At 47.8% G+C, this 16,610-nt stretch overlaps 1 protein-coding gene across 1 annotated transcript; it reads right to left on the bottom strand.

Moving 5' to 3' along the window:
- Positions 1-587: 587 nt before the first annotated feature.
- LOC122672675 (heavy metal-associated isoprenylated plant protein 45) lies at positions 588-1,826 on the bottom strand. The gene is made up of 3 exons (XM_043870145.1): positions 1,725-1,826; positions 1,558-1,633; positions 588-1,084 (listed from the first exon to the last, which is right to left on the bottom strand). Exons 1-3 carry the CDS (start codon positions 1,806-1,808, stop codon positions 762-764), a joined length of 483 nt encoding a protein of 160 aa, XP_043726080.1. The 5' UTR covers positions 1,809-1,826; the 3' UTR covers positions 588-761.
- Between the last annotated feature and the right edge of the window lie 14,784 nt (positions 1,827-16,610).

Raw genomic sequence — 16,610 nt, 5'->3', positions numbered from 1 at the left:
TAAAGGAAAATGAAGGGAAATGAAATCACTATTGAAAAGGAAAAGAAAATTTTGTAATCATAATTGTATAACATACCTAAAACTCTTACTAGCTATATTTGGTATATATAATTTTAGGGGCGCTGTTCTCTGTGCCGCAGTGCAGCCTGCGCCCAGACACAAGGGGGCGGGCGCAATGAACACCCTACCCCTTGCACAGGCTGCCCATGTGCCTGGGCGCAGGCTGCGCTACAGCACAGAGAATATTCTCCCATATTTTTAAATGTAAAATTTATTTTACATTTTAAATCAGAGGAATTTGATTGGAAAGTAAAACTTTATAACCAAATTTGGTATGTTTTTGTTAGTTACACCATTATGTGAGGTAATGATCATAAAAATTTCCACTTTTGTAATGATTTGATTTCACTTTCCTTTCCTTCTCTTTATTTTCCTTGCAATCAAACAGAGCCAAAGACAGTGCGAGAGAGAGAGAGAGAGAGAGAGAGAGAGAGAGAGAGAGAGGCAACCCTTTCACAATGAGGCTCTTCTCATCTTATTGGTGACTCATTGTTAAACTTAGGAGAGTTTGTTTCTGAATCCCAATTCACAATGAGGCCAAGGCAGTCTTCTTGTCTTCAACACAATAAGAAGCAATCCTTTTAGCTAGACTTAAAGCAACAAAACTCCAAAACTTAGGCCACAAGTTCTCAATAGAATCTACTATTAATAATATCAATGTGTATAGTATAAATTATTATGATCATTTGTGAGAATAAGGATCACATAATGGTGCAAGCATGAACATTCTCATCACTAAATAGAGTAAATGTATGATCATCAACAACATGAGTATAGGGAAGATTGGGGAAGTAGCCATGCATATGTTCATTAAACCCATGCCTGTAATAGTTATAAGATGTTGTGAAATTTGATTCATCTAGATATTGTGCTGCCAATGGATAGTATTCTCCATCATATGGATATGGCCAGAACTCCGCCTTCCTACCGGTGCGTCTCACCGCCTTTAGAACACGTCCCTGATCGACATATCCGGTTACTGTCACTTTCTGCTTGTCCATGTCTATGTCCAACCTATCAACTCCTGTAGCCAACATTATTCTCTATATAAATTCCAAGCTCAAGTTCAAAACAAGGGTTGATGGATTACATGTATTGGGTAGAAAAACGTATATGAATCTAAAACAATGCAGAAAAGAATGAAAATCGCAAACAAACATTCACATAATTGAACATAAGGATTTACGTGGTTTGGCAAGAGTTCTTACGTCCACGGTGAGATGAAATCTGCTTCACTATCAATGGAGAATAGGGTTACAACCACTCTCCCTCACACCTCTCTTAGATTGATTATAGAGAAAGAACCTTTGCTACAAATTTATAGCGAAATCCTATGTATACAGAAATTTTACGAAAATACAAGACATCAAACCCCTATTGATCAAACCCAAGATTCAAGATTCATTGTGACCATCACAAGATTAATTTGTGCATGCATGTGTTCTATAGGATAAATGTAGATGAAAAGAAGGAAGAAGCACAAGTAAGAGAACTTGCCATCTAACTTAGAGATTGCTTTTCTTATCCTTCTTTCACATCCTTCACAATCCATATGAACAAGAAGCTCCACAATCTGTCAAATAGAGAAGTAAATAAAAGAAATGCTTATGAACCCATGAAGAAAACTAAGATTATCAAAATGGTTTTTGGTTTTCAAGACTCACTGATAAGGCATGGGAGATTCTTGGTTGTCTGAAGCAATACCAAAACATTGTTAATCTAAGCTGGTTTGAAGAACTTGTTCTCATATATATAAATATATAAGCTTGCAGAAGAGAATAAAAAGAAGGTTATATAGCAAGAATCACAAAAGTTGAATTAGGACTTTCAATCCTTTTCCAACTCTTTCCCTTTCCAAAATTTTGATTTCAGGCATGCTTTAAAGCATTACCTTTCTAAAACAAGGGAACTGTATTTCTTGTATTGTTGAATTCTTGTAACGTGTACAGAGTGTTCAATTAACAAGCTCAAAGGGGTTTCTTTCACATGTGCCTCCTTCTAACTTTAGCAAGTGGTGTGACAAGCTTAACCTGCGCATACCTCATACATATATAATATATAAGGCATTAAGGCTCTCCCTCCCAAGAGGTGATCACTTTGTCATTTTTCATTTCTCATTTTTAGCTTTATTGTGTACTTAATTGAGGATCAGAGATGTGTTGGACCAAAAAGTGGTTTTGGGTTAACCATGGTCTTTCACTAAAACCAATGATCCAACCGGAAAATAGCCAGGGAACAAAAATATGTCCCATTATGGTTAAACCCTGTTCAATCAAGTGGTACAATACCCTTAGTTAGAAAAACAACGCTCAGAACGGCGATTTTGCAAAAGAAAAATAAAGAGAGAGAAGACAATCACACAAGACAAGATTTTATGTGGTTCATCCTCAAGTAGGAAGGCTACATCCACGGTCGAGCGATAGAACGATTTAACTACTCTGAAGAAAAAATACAAACCCTCAATCTCACACTTCTCTCGAAGAGATAACAACACTTTATAAGGAAACCTTAACCTAGAAAGTACAAAACTACCCTCAAAAGACCCACTGGTCTGATTCGGACCTGAACCTAACATATGTCGAAATACATATCAAATCGCTGATGTATGGACTTTAATTTAGACCATTCTAGCTTGTTTTGAAGGTAAAACGGCTTATCGAAAAATCACCACAACACTTTCTAGATTGAGATCAGGCTTCACCAATAACACCCTCACCCTCTCCAAACCATGGAACCCATCAATAGATTGGATGCCCATAACCCCACTCATCCAATCATGTAAATCTAATGTATAATATTTGAACCAAATTTAAACAGATTATATATAGGGATATTTGGCTTATAAATAATTTTGTAGTATGCGTAGGATTAGGCTTGTAGCTCTATTTGCATATGTCAGACATGAAGAATTTGTTCCTTAATATTTCAGGTAGTTTTTTTTTATAGAGGGGAGAAGACACTTTGCTTAATTTATATCCACACAAATGATGAATATTTGCCATTTTCTTCCATTGGTTTTGAGTTAGTTTCAAACCATTTCTTTCTATAGCTTTTAGATTTGCAAGTTGGAAGGGCTCATGAGTTTCAGTTTTGAGAGGGAATATTAGAAGAAAGCAACATTTGCATATTAATTTGTTGGTCTCTTAGTATATGTGATGAGAGAAGAGGGGAAGTCTTCTAGCACAAGCTAGGAATATAGAGGGAGCTTTCACCCATGACCTCCATCTCCTAGCTATTCTCCACCATCTCTTCCTCATTTTGTACAGTTTGGTCTCTTGCTTAGTATTTATGGAATGATTCTCATTATTTGATTGATTCACTTGCAACTCCAAGACATGAACATGTGGTGTTCATGCTTATAGAGAAATAGGTGTGATACATCCAATATTTATCGGGCCAATCAGTGGCCGCCACGTGTCACAGGGCGACCCGCTCCAGAACCAAGGGAAACGAACCAGGGTCCCAATACCCGGGCGCGGCCAGCACCAAGGCGTGGCCTCCACTCGGGCGCAGCCTCACCTAGGCGTGGCCACACCCAGGAGGCCTCTCACCCAGGCGCGGCCACACCCAGGCGCGGCCTACACCCAGGCGCGGCCACACCCAGGCGCGGCCTGCACCCAGGCGCGGCCTGCACCCAGGCGCGGCTACACCCAGGCGCGGCCACACCCAGGGCGCACCCAGGCGCGGCCACACCCAGGCGCGGCCTGCACCCAGGCGCGGCCACACCCAGGCGCGGCCTGCACCCAGGCGCGGCCTGCACCCAGGCGCGGCGCGGCCTGCACCCAGGCGCGGCCACACCCAGGCGCGGCCTGCACCCAGGCGCGGCCTCTCACCCAGGCACGGCCTCACCCAGGCGCGGCCACACCCAGGCGCGGCCACCACTCAGGCGCGGCCTCACCCAGGCGCGGCCACCACCCAGGCGCGGCCACATCCAGGAGCGACCTCTCACCCAGGCGCAGCATCGTGGGCACAAACGTGAGGTGGGGGCCACTCACCTATGACCCGATCGTATCGCTACAAGACTCATGTCACCACCAGGACTCTAGGCCACCGCTTAGAAGTCACGTCATCCAGACGGATTCAAGCACCAAGGACGTTATCACCATACGCGGGTATCTATCCACCAAGGATCTTGATACCACTAGGACACTCCCCCCGCAGGGAGATGATCAATCAAGATAGAGCCCCGTCACCTAGGGTCTCTATCCACTCAACGGCACAATCGCCATCAAACTGGGACTCTCCACACCGCCATATGCTACTACAAAAGGCAAGGTACACAACCCCATAGGGGACATCTAAACTCATACTGAATAATCACTATTCATCTGTTTGCGCCAGGAGATCTAACTTTGGCATCGGAGAGCCCTAGGCCGGGACCACACCGGTTCTCTCTGATTGACCCCTTTGGTCCACTTGCAGGTGACGGCACTCGCAGGACCGCTCGACGATTTCTTGACGCACCAGATTGGCGCCGTCTGTGGGAACGACGCTAGCCATTACAGCTACTAGCTCGCTTCCATACTCATTCAATGGCACGAAGAAAGACTACCACCACCAACAACGGAGCAAGGAATGGAACACCACCCCCAGAGTGCTCTCGCCGCAGAGCCAACGACCAGGACCATGTCCCTCTGGAGGAGGAGATCCCCCTTAATGACCAGTTCGTGATCGCCGAGCCCAACAATGACGAGGCCAACGATGTGGTGGTGGAGGTGACACCTGACCCCAATGCTCCAGCCACTGTGGGTCAGATCAACGACCTGCAACGACAGATCCTCGATGAACAATGACTCTTTCGAGAATACCTGACGCAGCGTGCGACATCTCACCGTCGGAGGACTTCACCAGCAGCAAGGGTGGAGTCCATACCTCAACAAGAGCCAAACCCTAGGAGATCATCTCCCAGGGGCGCGAGATCAGAGAGACTTGCGCGACAGGCAACCCCCACTCCGCAGCGGGGGAGCCTTCCCAAAGATCCCAGGAGAACAAGAGACCTCTCACCACGGTCGAACGTGGGAGGACGCCAACACCCAGGGCGAGGGTGTCTAGCCCGCAGAGATCGGTCCGGAGGTCCGTGTTCGACGGACGACTGGAAGAAAGTCACCTACCACGACGAAGCCGGACCTACAGAGAGGAAAGCCCCTCACCTTCACGGCAGGATTCATCACGGCGTGACCATTCCCCATCCCACCAACACTCAAGGCAGGAGGGGACATCCAGGAGAGAGCGTGAACGAGGTCGCAGCGAACGTCCGGCCAGGCGTGGGGGGCAGACACGGGACGAGGAGCTCGATCAAAGACTTCGCGACCTGGATGAGAAGCTGGAAGGGTTGAAGAAGCAAACCAAAGGCGAGACACATTCTATACCTGGACAACACCCCTTCTCGGCAGAGATCATGTCAGCCACACTACCTTCCAGGTTTCGACTACCCACCTTTGAACTCTACAGTGGTACCACTGACCCTAATGACCACATCAACTACTTTAATGGCATGATGACGCTGTATGGGGGGTCGGACGTGGTATCCTGTCGGGCATTCCCTGCGTCCCTTAAGGGAGCAGCCACATCATGGTTCTCCAGGCTACGACCGAGATCTATATGCTCGTTTGCAGAGCTATGTGAACAGTTCGTCACCCGTTTCCAAAGCAGCGTCAAGCAGAAGAAGACCACCGTCAATCTACTAAATGTGGTACAGAACCCTGGGGAATCTCTCAGGGAATACGTTACCAGGTTCACCAAGGAGTCCCTGGAGGTTCGAGACTTGGATGACCAGACACAGCATGCAGCCCTAGCAGGAGGTATTAGGGACCTGGACTTGATCAAGGACCTGGCACGTCATGAGACCAGGACTATGAAAGAGCTCCTGGAGCGGTGCAACGAGTTTGCAAATATGGCCGAAGTACTACAAGCAAGAACAAAAATAATCGAGGCCAAGCCACAGGACAACAAGAGGTCAGCACCTGATGACCATAAAGAGGGTAAGAGGTCGAGGACAGAGCGTCGACAAGAGAAGAGCGACCGCCCATCTAGGAGGACAGACCGCCGCCCAGAGAGAAGTGAGAGGGCAAGCACCCCTGAGTTCACACCACTAAACACCACCAGGTCCCAGATACTCATGCAGATCCAGGACCGTGACCTACTCCATTGGCCACGACCCATGCTAGCAGCGCCAGAGAAGCGAAACCCTAACAAATATTGTCTCTTCCACAAAGAGAATGGGCACGACACAGAGGAGTGCTATCAATTGAAGAGAGAGATAGAACAACTGGTAAAAGCAGGAAGCTTGAACAAGTATGTGAAGGGGAGACGTGACAACCGCTCAGGCCAAGGAGAGAGAGGTCGCGACGGAGACAGAGTGGAGCCGAGACGAGAAGAAAGAAGAACAGATCGAGAGAGAGACCGCCCAGAAGAGCGGAGAGATGCCACAGAACCTGGTGGCACCAAGGGACCTCCCATCCTCACCATACTTGGAGGACCAGGGCAAGAGTCCACCAGAAAAGCTAAAGCCCATGCCAGGTTCGTGGGAGTGGCAGAGAAGCCCAGCAAGATAGCCAAGACTGAGGCGGTGATCTCCTTCTCAGATGAAGACTTGGAAGGACTAAACTTCCCGCATGAAGATGCCCTGGTAGTACAGGTGGAGGTAGCCAATCGACCTGTACACAGGGTATTGATAGACACAGGGGCGTCCGTTGACGTACTCTCCTTGGACCCCTATCGACAGTTCAGGTTCGGGGACGACCAGCTCAAACCAGAGCCCACTTATCTCCATGGATTCTCGGTGCCACCGCCTCCATCGAGGTACCATAGAGCTACCCGTCACCTTCGGGTACACCCTCAACAAGTAACCATCATGGTAAATTTCATGGTAGTCAAGTCCGTGGTGTCCTTCAACGGCCTCTTAGGGCGACCATCACCGACGCCCTTAGAGGAGTCATATCACCACTTCACCTGAAGATGAAGTTCCCCACCGAGAATGGGGTAGGCGAAGTCCGAGGAGATCAGAAGAAAGCAAGGGAGTGCTACGCCACCTTCATGAAAAAGAATAATGGCAACATCCGTGGAATGGCACTCTGCCTAGAGAGCATGATCAGTGACCAGAGAGATGAACTGACAGAGAGAAGGGGAAGGCCAGTGGAAGACCTCATCCCATGGCCCCTCAGCCAGGATGACCCCTCCAAGGTCGTTCAGGTCGGCTCGCTGCTAAGCAAGGAACAGAAAGAAGGGCTTGGACACCTCCTCCAAGCGAACATGGATGTCTTCGCATGGTCGACCTCCGACATGCCAGGAATACCACGTTCCATAGTGGAACACCGACTACATGTCGACCCAACCAAGAAGCCCATTCAATAGAAGCGGCGTAACTTCGCCCTTGACCGACAAGCAGCAATCAAGGAGGAGGTCGAGAAGTTAAGCCGATCAGGGTTCATCAGAAAGGAGAAGTTCCCAACATGGCTCGCCAACGTGGTCATGGTACCAAAGCCAAGTGGGAAGTGGAGGATGTGTGTCGACTACACCGACCTGAACAAGGCATGCCCAAAAGATGAGTACCCACTGCCCCGGATCGACCTACTGATCGACGCCACCGCCGGCCATGAGATGCTGAGTTTCATGGATGCCTACTCCGGATACAACCAGATCCTCATGTATGAGGATGACGAGTCTTACACCGCATTCCGGACGGACAAAGAGAACTACTGCTACAACGTCATGCCGTTCGGGTTAAAGAATGCAGGGGCCACCTACCAGAGAATGGTCAACAAGATGTTCGAGGAGCAGATCGGGCGCAACATGGAGGTATATGTGGATGACATGCTTGTGAAAAGCGTCCACACCAACCAACACCTGACCGACCTAGAGGAAGCCTTCGCAGTACTGAGAAGGAACCAGATGAAGCTAAACCCTGCAAAGTGCGCCTTCGGTGTAACGTCAGGAAAATTCCTGGGGTTCATGGTCTCAGTCCGTGGAATAGAAGCTAACCCATCCAAGATCAAGGCCATCCAAGAGATGGCACCTCCTCGAACGGTCAGGGAAGTGCAGAGGTTGAATGGGAGGGTCGCCGCCCTTTCCAGGTTCGTGTCACGATCAGGTGATAAGTGCTTACCATTCTTCAAAACATTGAAGAACCTCCGAAGCCCTAAGGACTTCACATGGACGGAAGAGTGCCAAAAGGCGTTCGGAGAATTGAAGGAGTACCTAGAGAGCCCACCCTTGCTTGGGCGACCGAAACCTAACGAAGAGTTGCAGCTCTACCTGGCCGCCACCCCTGTCGCGGTCAGCGCAGTACTGCTAAAGGAAGAAGACAAAGTCCAGAGGCCGATCTACTACGTCAGCCATGTCCTGATCGATGCAGAGACCAGGTACACTAGGATCGAGAAGGTAGCCTATGCATTGGTAAGGGCAGCCAGGAAGCTACGACCATACTTCCAAGCCCATACCATCATAGTCCTCACAGACCTACCCCTGAAGAAGATACTACACAAGCCGGACGTCTCCGGGAGATTGATAGCATGGGCGGTGGAGTTAAGTGAGCATGACATCAGGTTCCAACCCAGGACTACCATCAAAGGCCAAGCCTTGGCAGACTTCGTCGTTGAATGCACCTTACCAGAGACAGAGCCAGGAAAAAAAAAAAAAGGAAGAGAGAGAGGCCAAGTGGCTACAGCCAAGAGGCCATGGCCAAAAGACCACGACCAAGGGGCCACGGCCAAAGGGCTATGGTCATCATCAATGGACGTCACCTATCAAAAGAGAGAGGCCAAGTGGCTACGGCCAAGAGGCCATGGCCAAAAGACCACGACCAAGAGGCCACGGCCAAAGGGCTATGGTCGTCACCTATCAAGAAAAAAAAAAAATAATAATAATTTTTTGGGTGTCATCCGTCAAAGGCCGCTGCCCAAAAGCAAAGAAGAAAAGAGAGAAGAAAGAAAAATAAAATGGGGGTCTTTGGCCATGGCCAAGGACCACAATCGAAAAACCATGGTAGAAGTTCAAGGTTCGAGGTTCGAGGTTCGAGGTCCGAGGTCGGGAAGTTCGAGATGGTTCGAGTTCTAAGGATCGAGAATGCAACTGTTGATGCACTGTCCAGGCTAGCCAATGATGAACTCAGAAACCTGGCCAAGGCAGTGTACGTGGAAATATTACATGAGCTAACATGCCGGGAGAAGCAAGATAATGAGATTGAGGAGGGGCCTAGCTAGATGGACCCTATACTCAACTACCTACAGGACGACGTCTTACCAGAAGACAAGGCCGAGGCAAGGAAGGTCAGGATGAGAGCTGCAAAGTACACCGTCCTAGACGGGGTACTGCACTGCCAAGCGGGGGCAACAAGCACCACTACTCCAGGTGCCTAGGACCCAAGGGGGCGAGTACGCCCTAGCCGAAGTCCATGAGGGGATAGGTGGAAGCCACATGGGGGGACGAGCCCTAGCCTACAAAATCCTCCGCCAGGGACTATACTGGCCACGAATGCAAGAGGAGGCCATCCAATATGCCAAGAAGTGCGAGCAATGTCAGTTGTTCGCCCCAGTACCCCATCTACCCGCCACCAAGCTGACATCAATCCTCAACCCCATACCTTTTGCCATGTGGGAACTAGACATCTTAGGCAACTTCACCGCAGCACCAGGAAACAGAAAGTACTTGGTCGTCGCGATCGACTACTTCACAATGGAAAACAATTCAACAACCCTAAATTCCAAGCATTCTGTCACAGCTACAACATCGACTATCGGCCTGTGTCGGTAGCATACCCACAGGCCAATGGTCAGGTGGAGGTCACCAACAGAACGCTACTGGAAGGAGTCAAGAAAAGGCTAGAAGGAGCCAAAGGCAAGTGGGTAGAAGAGCTACCAAGCGTCCTGTGGGCATACCAAACTACAGTACGGACGCCCACAGGAGAGAGCCCATTCCGCCTAGCATATGGCACTGAAACATTGGCGCCGGTAGAAGTCTGCTCCATGTCCCATAGGGTTCTGCACTTCAATGAACGCACCTATGTCGACGGACTGCGGCCGAACCTAGACTTTATAGATGAGGTCCGCGAAAGAGCACTACTAAGGAACGTCGCCTACCAGCAACGTACTGCCAGGTACCATGACGCAACAGGGTCAAGGAAAGGCTATTCCACCAGGGAGATTTAGTACTACGGAGGGCAAGTGCATCACGACCACGAGCGGGAAGGCTCACCCAGGCCCAGGAAGGACCCTACATAGTCTCCAAGCAAATACGCCCAGGGACCTACCGCTTGAAGACTCCAGGGGGCAAGAAGGTAGACCGTACCTGGAACTCACTATACTTGAAGAAGTACTATCAGCAGAAGTAACAACAGCGGAGTTTGGCACCACCAACAGTAGCAGTAGATGGCATTACAGTTTCAAGGATGAATTGAAAAAAATTCGGGAATACTCGGCTTCTTCTACTACTCAACTGAGGCTTCGTGCCTAAGGCGATATGCCAACATTGAGGCTTCGTGCCTAAGGCGGTATGCCAACATCGAGGCTTCGTGCCTAAGGCGATATGCCAACATCGAGGCTTCGTGCCTGAGGCGGTATGTCAACATCGAGGCTTCGTGCCTGAGGCGGTATGCCAACATCGAGGCTTCGTGCCTGAGGCGGTATGCCAACATTGAGGCTTCGTGCCTAAGGCGGTATGCCAACATCGAGGCTTCGTGCCTAAGGAGATATGCCAACATTGAGGCTTCGTGCCTAAGGCGATATGCCAACACTGAGGCTTTATGCCTAAGGCAACATGCCAACACTGAGGCTTTATGCCTAAGGCGACATGCCAACACTGAAGCTTCATGCCTAAGGCGATATGCCAACACTGAGGCTTCATGCCTAAGGCGACATGCCAACATTGAGGCTTTATGCCTAAGGCAACATGCCAACACCGAGGCTTCATGCCTAAGGCGACATGCCAACATTGAGGCTTTATGCCTAAGGCAACATGCCAACACCAAGGCTTCATGCCTAAGGCGACGTGCCACCACTGAGGCTGTATGCCTAAGGCGTTAACCCACCAAGGTCCAAGGATCACCAAGGCACGACGCCACTACCAAAATCCTATGACTATCAAGGGTCAGAAAGCATCAACGCGCAAACGATCACCAGGAGACAATGCAATCAATATCAAGGCGACAAGGATCAAACCATATCAACATCTAAAGAAAGAGTCAAGTACATACAAAAGTAAGCATCACAATCCAAAAGTTATCATCAAAAAAGTCAACATCCAGAAAGAACATCTATAAAATCAGGGGGCATCTAATGGAGGAGCAGCCTCTGATCCAGAAGGAGACATCATATCAGCCTCAGTCGGACAAGCAACACTCTCCTCTGGTAAGACCGCACCCTCCTCTGTCACCACAACATCATCCTCAGGAGAGACACGAGCCACTATAGCAGTCTCAGGTAGCAGCGTAGTGACCTCAGGGAACCTTGAGAAGTCATAATCATGGGTCTTCTCCAGGATGCGAACCGCCAAGTCCGAAGAAGTCAAGACGCTAGGAATGAAAGCCAACTTACTCCTAAGGTCACCAACAGAAATAGAAGCTCTGGAGGCCCTACGACCCCTACTAGGGGTGGAATCTCCAGAAACCTCCTCCTCCCCTTCACTACCAACAGGGGAAGGCAAAGAAGAAAAAGTATCCGCGGGGAAGAAGACTCCTCAAGGGATCCAACCACGACCGCAGTCAGATCAGAGTCATTAGGTGATGACATGGATAAAATAATGAAGCAGACTAGCTACTTGCTCAGAGCAACGATCTCCCAGACAAGAAGCCAGCAAGAAAAATGAAATGAAGACCACCTGCAAAGTATAAACAAGCAGATCCATCACAGACAAGAAGAAGGGGAGTGGACAAGCATGAGGGTCCATCACACCCACGCCGTGGCCACCATAGGCGCGGCCTCACACCCACAGCACAGCCATCCCGACGCACCTCACACCCGCAGGCGGCGCCACCAGCGCGCCCTCACGCAGCGCGGTGACCACGCCTCACGCCCGCAGTGCGGCCACCCTAGCGCGGCCTCACCTAGGCGCAGCCCGCATAAAGGAAAAAAAAAAAAAGAAAAAAGAAAGAGAAGGGGTCCGAACTTACCTCAAGGGGAAGGCGATCGCACTGGGAGGCAGGCACACGACGACGCGGCCACACCACTGGGGCACGGTCAAGTAACAGAGATCACAAGAGGGAAGGCACTCAAGCCAAGCACCACCCAAGCTTTCCAAGCAAACCAAGGCACCAAGACAACACAACCTCAACACAAGGACCCAAAATCAAGCAAAATAGATACTAGTGGAGGTGACCCAAAAACAAGCACATGGTGGGCACCAAATAGAAGACAAAAGACAAAAAGGGGGAATTAAAGGAGAGCAAAAGGGGAGACAAGAAGTAAGAAAGAGAAATGAGAAGTGAAAGAAGAAGGGAGAGAAAGGAACATATACCTACAAAAAACAAAAAGAAAAAGTGTAGGAGGTAAGGTTTGAACCCCCAACCTCTCCTACCTCATTACTAGAGTTACAGGCAAGCCCTGCAAGGAAAGTCTGTTTGCAGCGGACCCCTCACTATGTAAAGGCATCTACTCTCTTGGACATCCTATCCCAAGAGAGTGGGGGGCAAATGATACATCCAATATTTATCGGGCCAATCAGTGGCCGCCACGTGTCACAGGGCGACCCGCTCCAGAACCAAGGGAAACGAACCAGGGTCCCAATACCCGGGCGCGGCCAGCACCAAGGCGTGGCCTCCACTCGGGCGCAGCCTCACCTAGGCGTGGCCACACCCAGGAGGCCTCTCACCCAGGCGCGGCCACACCCAGCGCGGCCTACACCCAGCGCGGCCTGCACCCAGCGCGGCCTCGCACCCAGCGCCGCCGCACTCCAGCGCGGCTCCGCACCCAGCGCTGCTACACCCAGCGCGGCCACACCCAGCGCGGCCTGCACCCAGCGCGGCCCGCACCCAGCGCGCCTGCACCTAGGCGCGGCCCGCACCCAGCGCGGCCACACCCAGCGCGGCCTCTCACCTGTGCACGGCCTCACCCAGCGCGGCCACACCCAGGCGCGGCCACCACTCAGGCGCGGCCTCACCCAGGCGCGGCCACCACTCCGGCGCGGCCACCACCCAGGCGCGGCCACATCCAGGAGCGACCTCTCACCCAGGCGCAGCATCGTGGGCACAAACGTGAGGTGGGGGCCACTCACCTATGACCCGATCGTATCGCTACAAGACTCATGTCACCACCAGGACTCTAGGCCACCGCTTAGAAGTCACGTCATCCAGACGGATTCAAGCACCAAGGACGTTATCACCATACGCGGGTATCTATCCACCAAGGATCTTGATACCACTAGGACACTCCCCCCGCAGGGAGATGATCAATCAAGATAGAGCCCCGTCACCTAGGGTCTCTATCCACTCAACGGCACAATCGCCATCAAACTGGGACTCTCCACACCGCCATACGCTACTACAAAAGGCAAGGTACACAACCCCATAGGGGACATCTAAACTCATACTGAATAATCACTATTCATCTGTTTGCGCCAGGAGATCTAACTTTGGCATCTGAGAGCCCTAGGCCGGGACCACACCGGTTCTCTCTGATTGACCCCTTTGGTCCACTTGCAGGTGACGGCACTCGCAGGACCGCTCGACGATTTCTTGACGCAACAAGGTGAATTGCAAATTGCCTAAAATTAATGTATTTTTTTTATAGAGAAAGTCAAGCATATTTGTTTGGAATTGATTCAATTCTAGTAGAATTTTTTTCTTTACAAGGGATGGAAGAATCTCATGCTATATAGTGACCTGCTCTTGGAATCTGTCATCAAATAATACTTGAATGGTACAATATGCAAACCAGTATTGAACCTGGCCATGTAAAGGGGTATATATTTGGATTCTATATAATTTGGTCAAGGAGTGGACTAGTAATTTTGGTCTTCTCGGAGTTGGCCCTACTGCATAGCGGTTTTGAGTTCTCTCTTTCTTGTGATATATTTTTTTCGGATTTCCCTTATCATCGTGGAATTATTTTCTTTCTTTCCTCTAAATTTTTTTTGGGGAGGGGAAGGGGCAAGGGGAGGGGGAAGGGAATTCTTGGGCTTCGTTGAGTATATTTTCATTCATAAAAAAAGACCCATCATGAGAAAACTGAACTATGAAATCATAGTCAAACTGATCCAAACTTTTTTTCTAGTAAGAAGTCATTTGGAATGTTTCTATTTATAGATTACTAATTAAGTGACACTTAATTAGTAAAAGAAAACAGAAATTGTCCCTTTTTTTAATAGATGCAGCTCCATTAGTTATATTTGCCATGTGTCAGGTCATGTGGGTCCCAAATTTTAGTGTAGAATAGGTCCAACTTTCCCCTACTTATACGCCAAGGTGAGTTCAACTTAAATGTGTCAAAGTAATAAAATAAAATAAGAAAATATTTTGGAAAACATGAATCTTTGAATAATTCTCGACAGTTGAAAATACAAGAAAAAATATGTTATATTATGTGGACTAGGATCACAAATTTGATACTAACCAATACATAGTGCCCCTTTCTCCTTCAATGGTTTGGATTTGTTGAGCTGGTATGTCACATGGCAAAAATTGAACAGAGGTGCAAAAGTTGCACTCTCCACATACTACGCGGGACTTGCAATTAATCTATATATGTCCATGCACGACTACAACACTGTTCCAACTAGTATTGTATCCTCTTCCATAGTCTTGAATTTTCAAAACCTTATTTTACCACTTGAAAAACTTTGTTTGGGTTGAAACTTGACATGTGATAAGAGAAAAAGCACAAATTTCGTCCTTCAAGATGCCAGGGCCGGTGCATGGCCCTTGTGCCGGTCTCCCTAAATTTTAATTGAACATTTAAGTAGTAAATTATGGGGTTGCAATGCATGATTGATAAATATAAATAAAAAAAAACAAAGATGAAATATATTGGATATAATATATAAGGATTTCTTATTGAGACATCTTAAGTTGTCAAATAATTTGTAATGACTATTTTTGCCCACATTTTTTTTCCAATGAGGTTGATCTTGTCATCTCAAATATGCACTTGAAAAATGTGCAAAACAATAACAACTTTTGATAATGACATTAATGATAAATTACCTTTTTTTTAAGGGTGTCAACCTGTATGATTTCGGTAATACAGTATGGTATAGAAAATAGGTGTCAGATATCGATACAGTACCATACCGCATAGTATGTATATTTCTAATATCGATGTTGTACTGATTCGGTACAGTATATATATTTGGTATAGAAAAACGGTATAGATTTGATACGATTTCCTCAATGCAGCTTACATCGACACAGACTCTCTGTTAAATGCTGTGAAACCTAAAACAACTAAACCAGAGATCAAATAGAGAGAGAGAGAGAGAGAGAGGGGAGGGGACGATGAAAGTGAGGAAATTCCGAGCAGCACCGGCGACTGAAGCCATTTCCCTTCCGATGACTCAATATGTATAAGTATGTCGCATTGTGTCTTGCTTTTAAAAAATTACATAATGGCATAGTTTTTTTGAGATGGAATTGGATAATGACTGAAGCCATTTCCCTTCAATTTTTTTGTTTTCAATCCCATATCCATTTGGTTATAATTTTAATTTTACAATCTTACCTTCCAAAATGGTACGGTTTCGGTATGGTATGATTAAAATGGTACAGTATCGGTACGGTTTGGTACAATTTTATGCGATCAATTTTGGTATCGGTATACGGTTTTGACCTATTGACACCTTACCTTTTTTATTTTAATCTCAAACATAAATTACTTTTAAAAATATGACAAGAAGAAACTAAGAAAAGATGTGAAGTTCTAATACACCGATAGAGATGTCATTTAGACAATCACGGCCATTACCCAATGTTGATACAGTAGGCCTTGAAAGGGTGAGTTTGGAGTCAGCCTGCCCCCTAGTTAATTTTTTTAACCAAATTATAGTAAAGAGGGGGAAAATGTAGACGGAATGCAAGTACAACCCTACCAGCCCTCAGAAAAGAAGGATGAGAGCATGGAGGACTCAAACCCCAAGAGCAAACAACTACAATTCACAAACTAGGCTAACCCAAGAAGTGCCTTTCCCTTCAAGCTAAGCCTACAAATTTTGAATCAAATGAAAGTACCAAGGCACAGGGTCGGGTTGGGCTCCCCTTAGCTGGGCCCAGGCCCGATCCGATCCGATCCTGATTCAGGGCCAGGTATCTTAACCCAAGTCCTATTTGGGTTAGGGTGGATCAGGGCAGATTTGGGCCGACAGGGCCAGACTGGAACCCCTAATAAGGGATGCAACCCCCTCCTCTCATTACAAACTATATGGCGCCTCAAGTTCTTCTGTTACTATTTCAAATAAAATAAAAAATTTTTAGGTTCTACCAAGAAAGCTTCGTTAGTTTAACTAGAAGCTTATGAAGCCCAAGGATATATAATCCTCTTTAAATTCACAAGATCAAGTTCAAACAAAAACTATAATTTTTATTATTATCTCTTTAGGTGTAACACAGAACTATAGAAGACAAGTTTCTT

Source organism: Telopea speciosissima, chromosome 8 (genome assembly GCF_018873765.1).
Source record: "Telopea speciosissima isolate NSW1024214 ecotype Mountain lineage chromosome 8, Tspe_v1, whole genome shotgun sequence".
Classification (NCBI taxonomy): Eukaryota; Viridiplantae; Streptophyta; class Magnoliopsida; order Proteales; family Proteaceae; genus Telopea; species Telopea speciosissima.
This window is presented reverse-complemented; position numbering and strand designations above follow the sequence as displayed.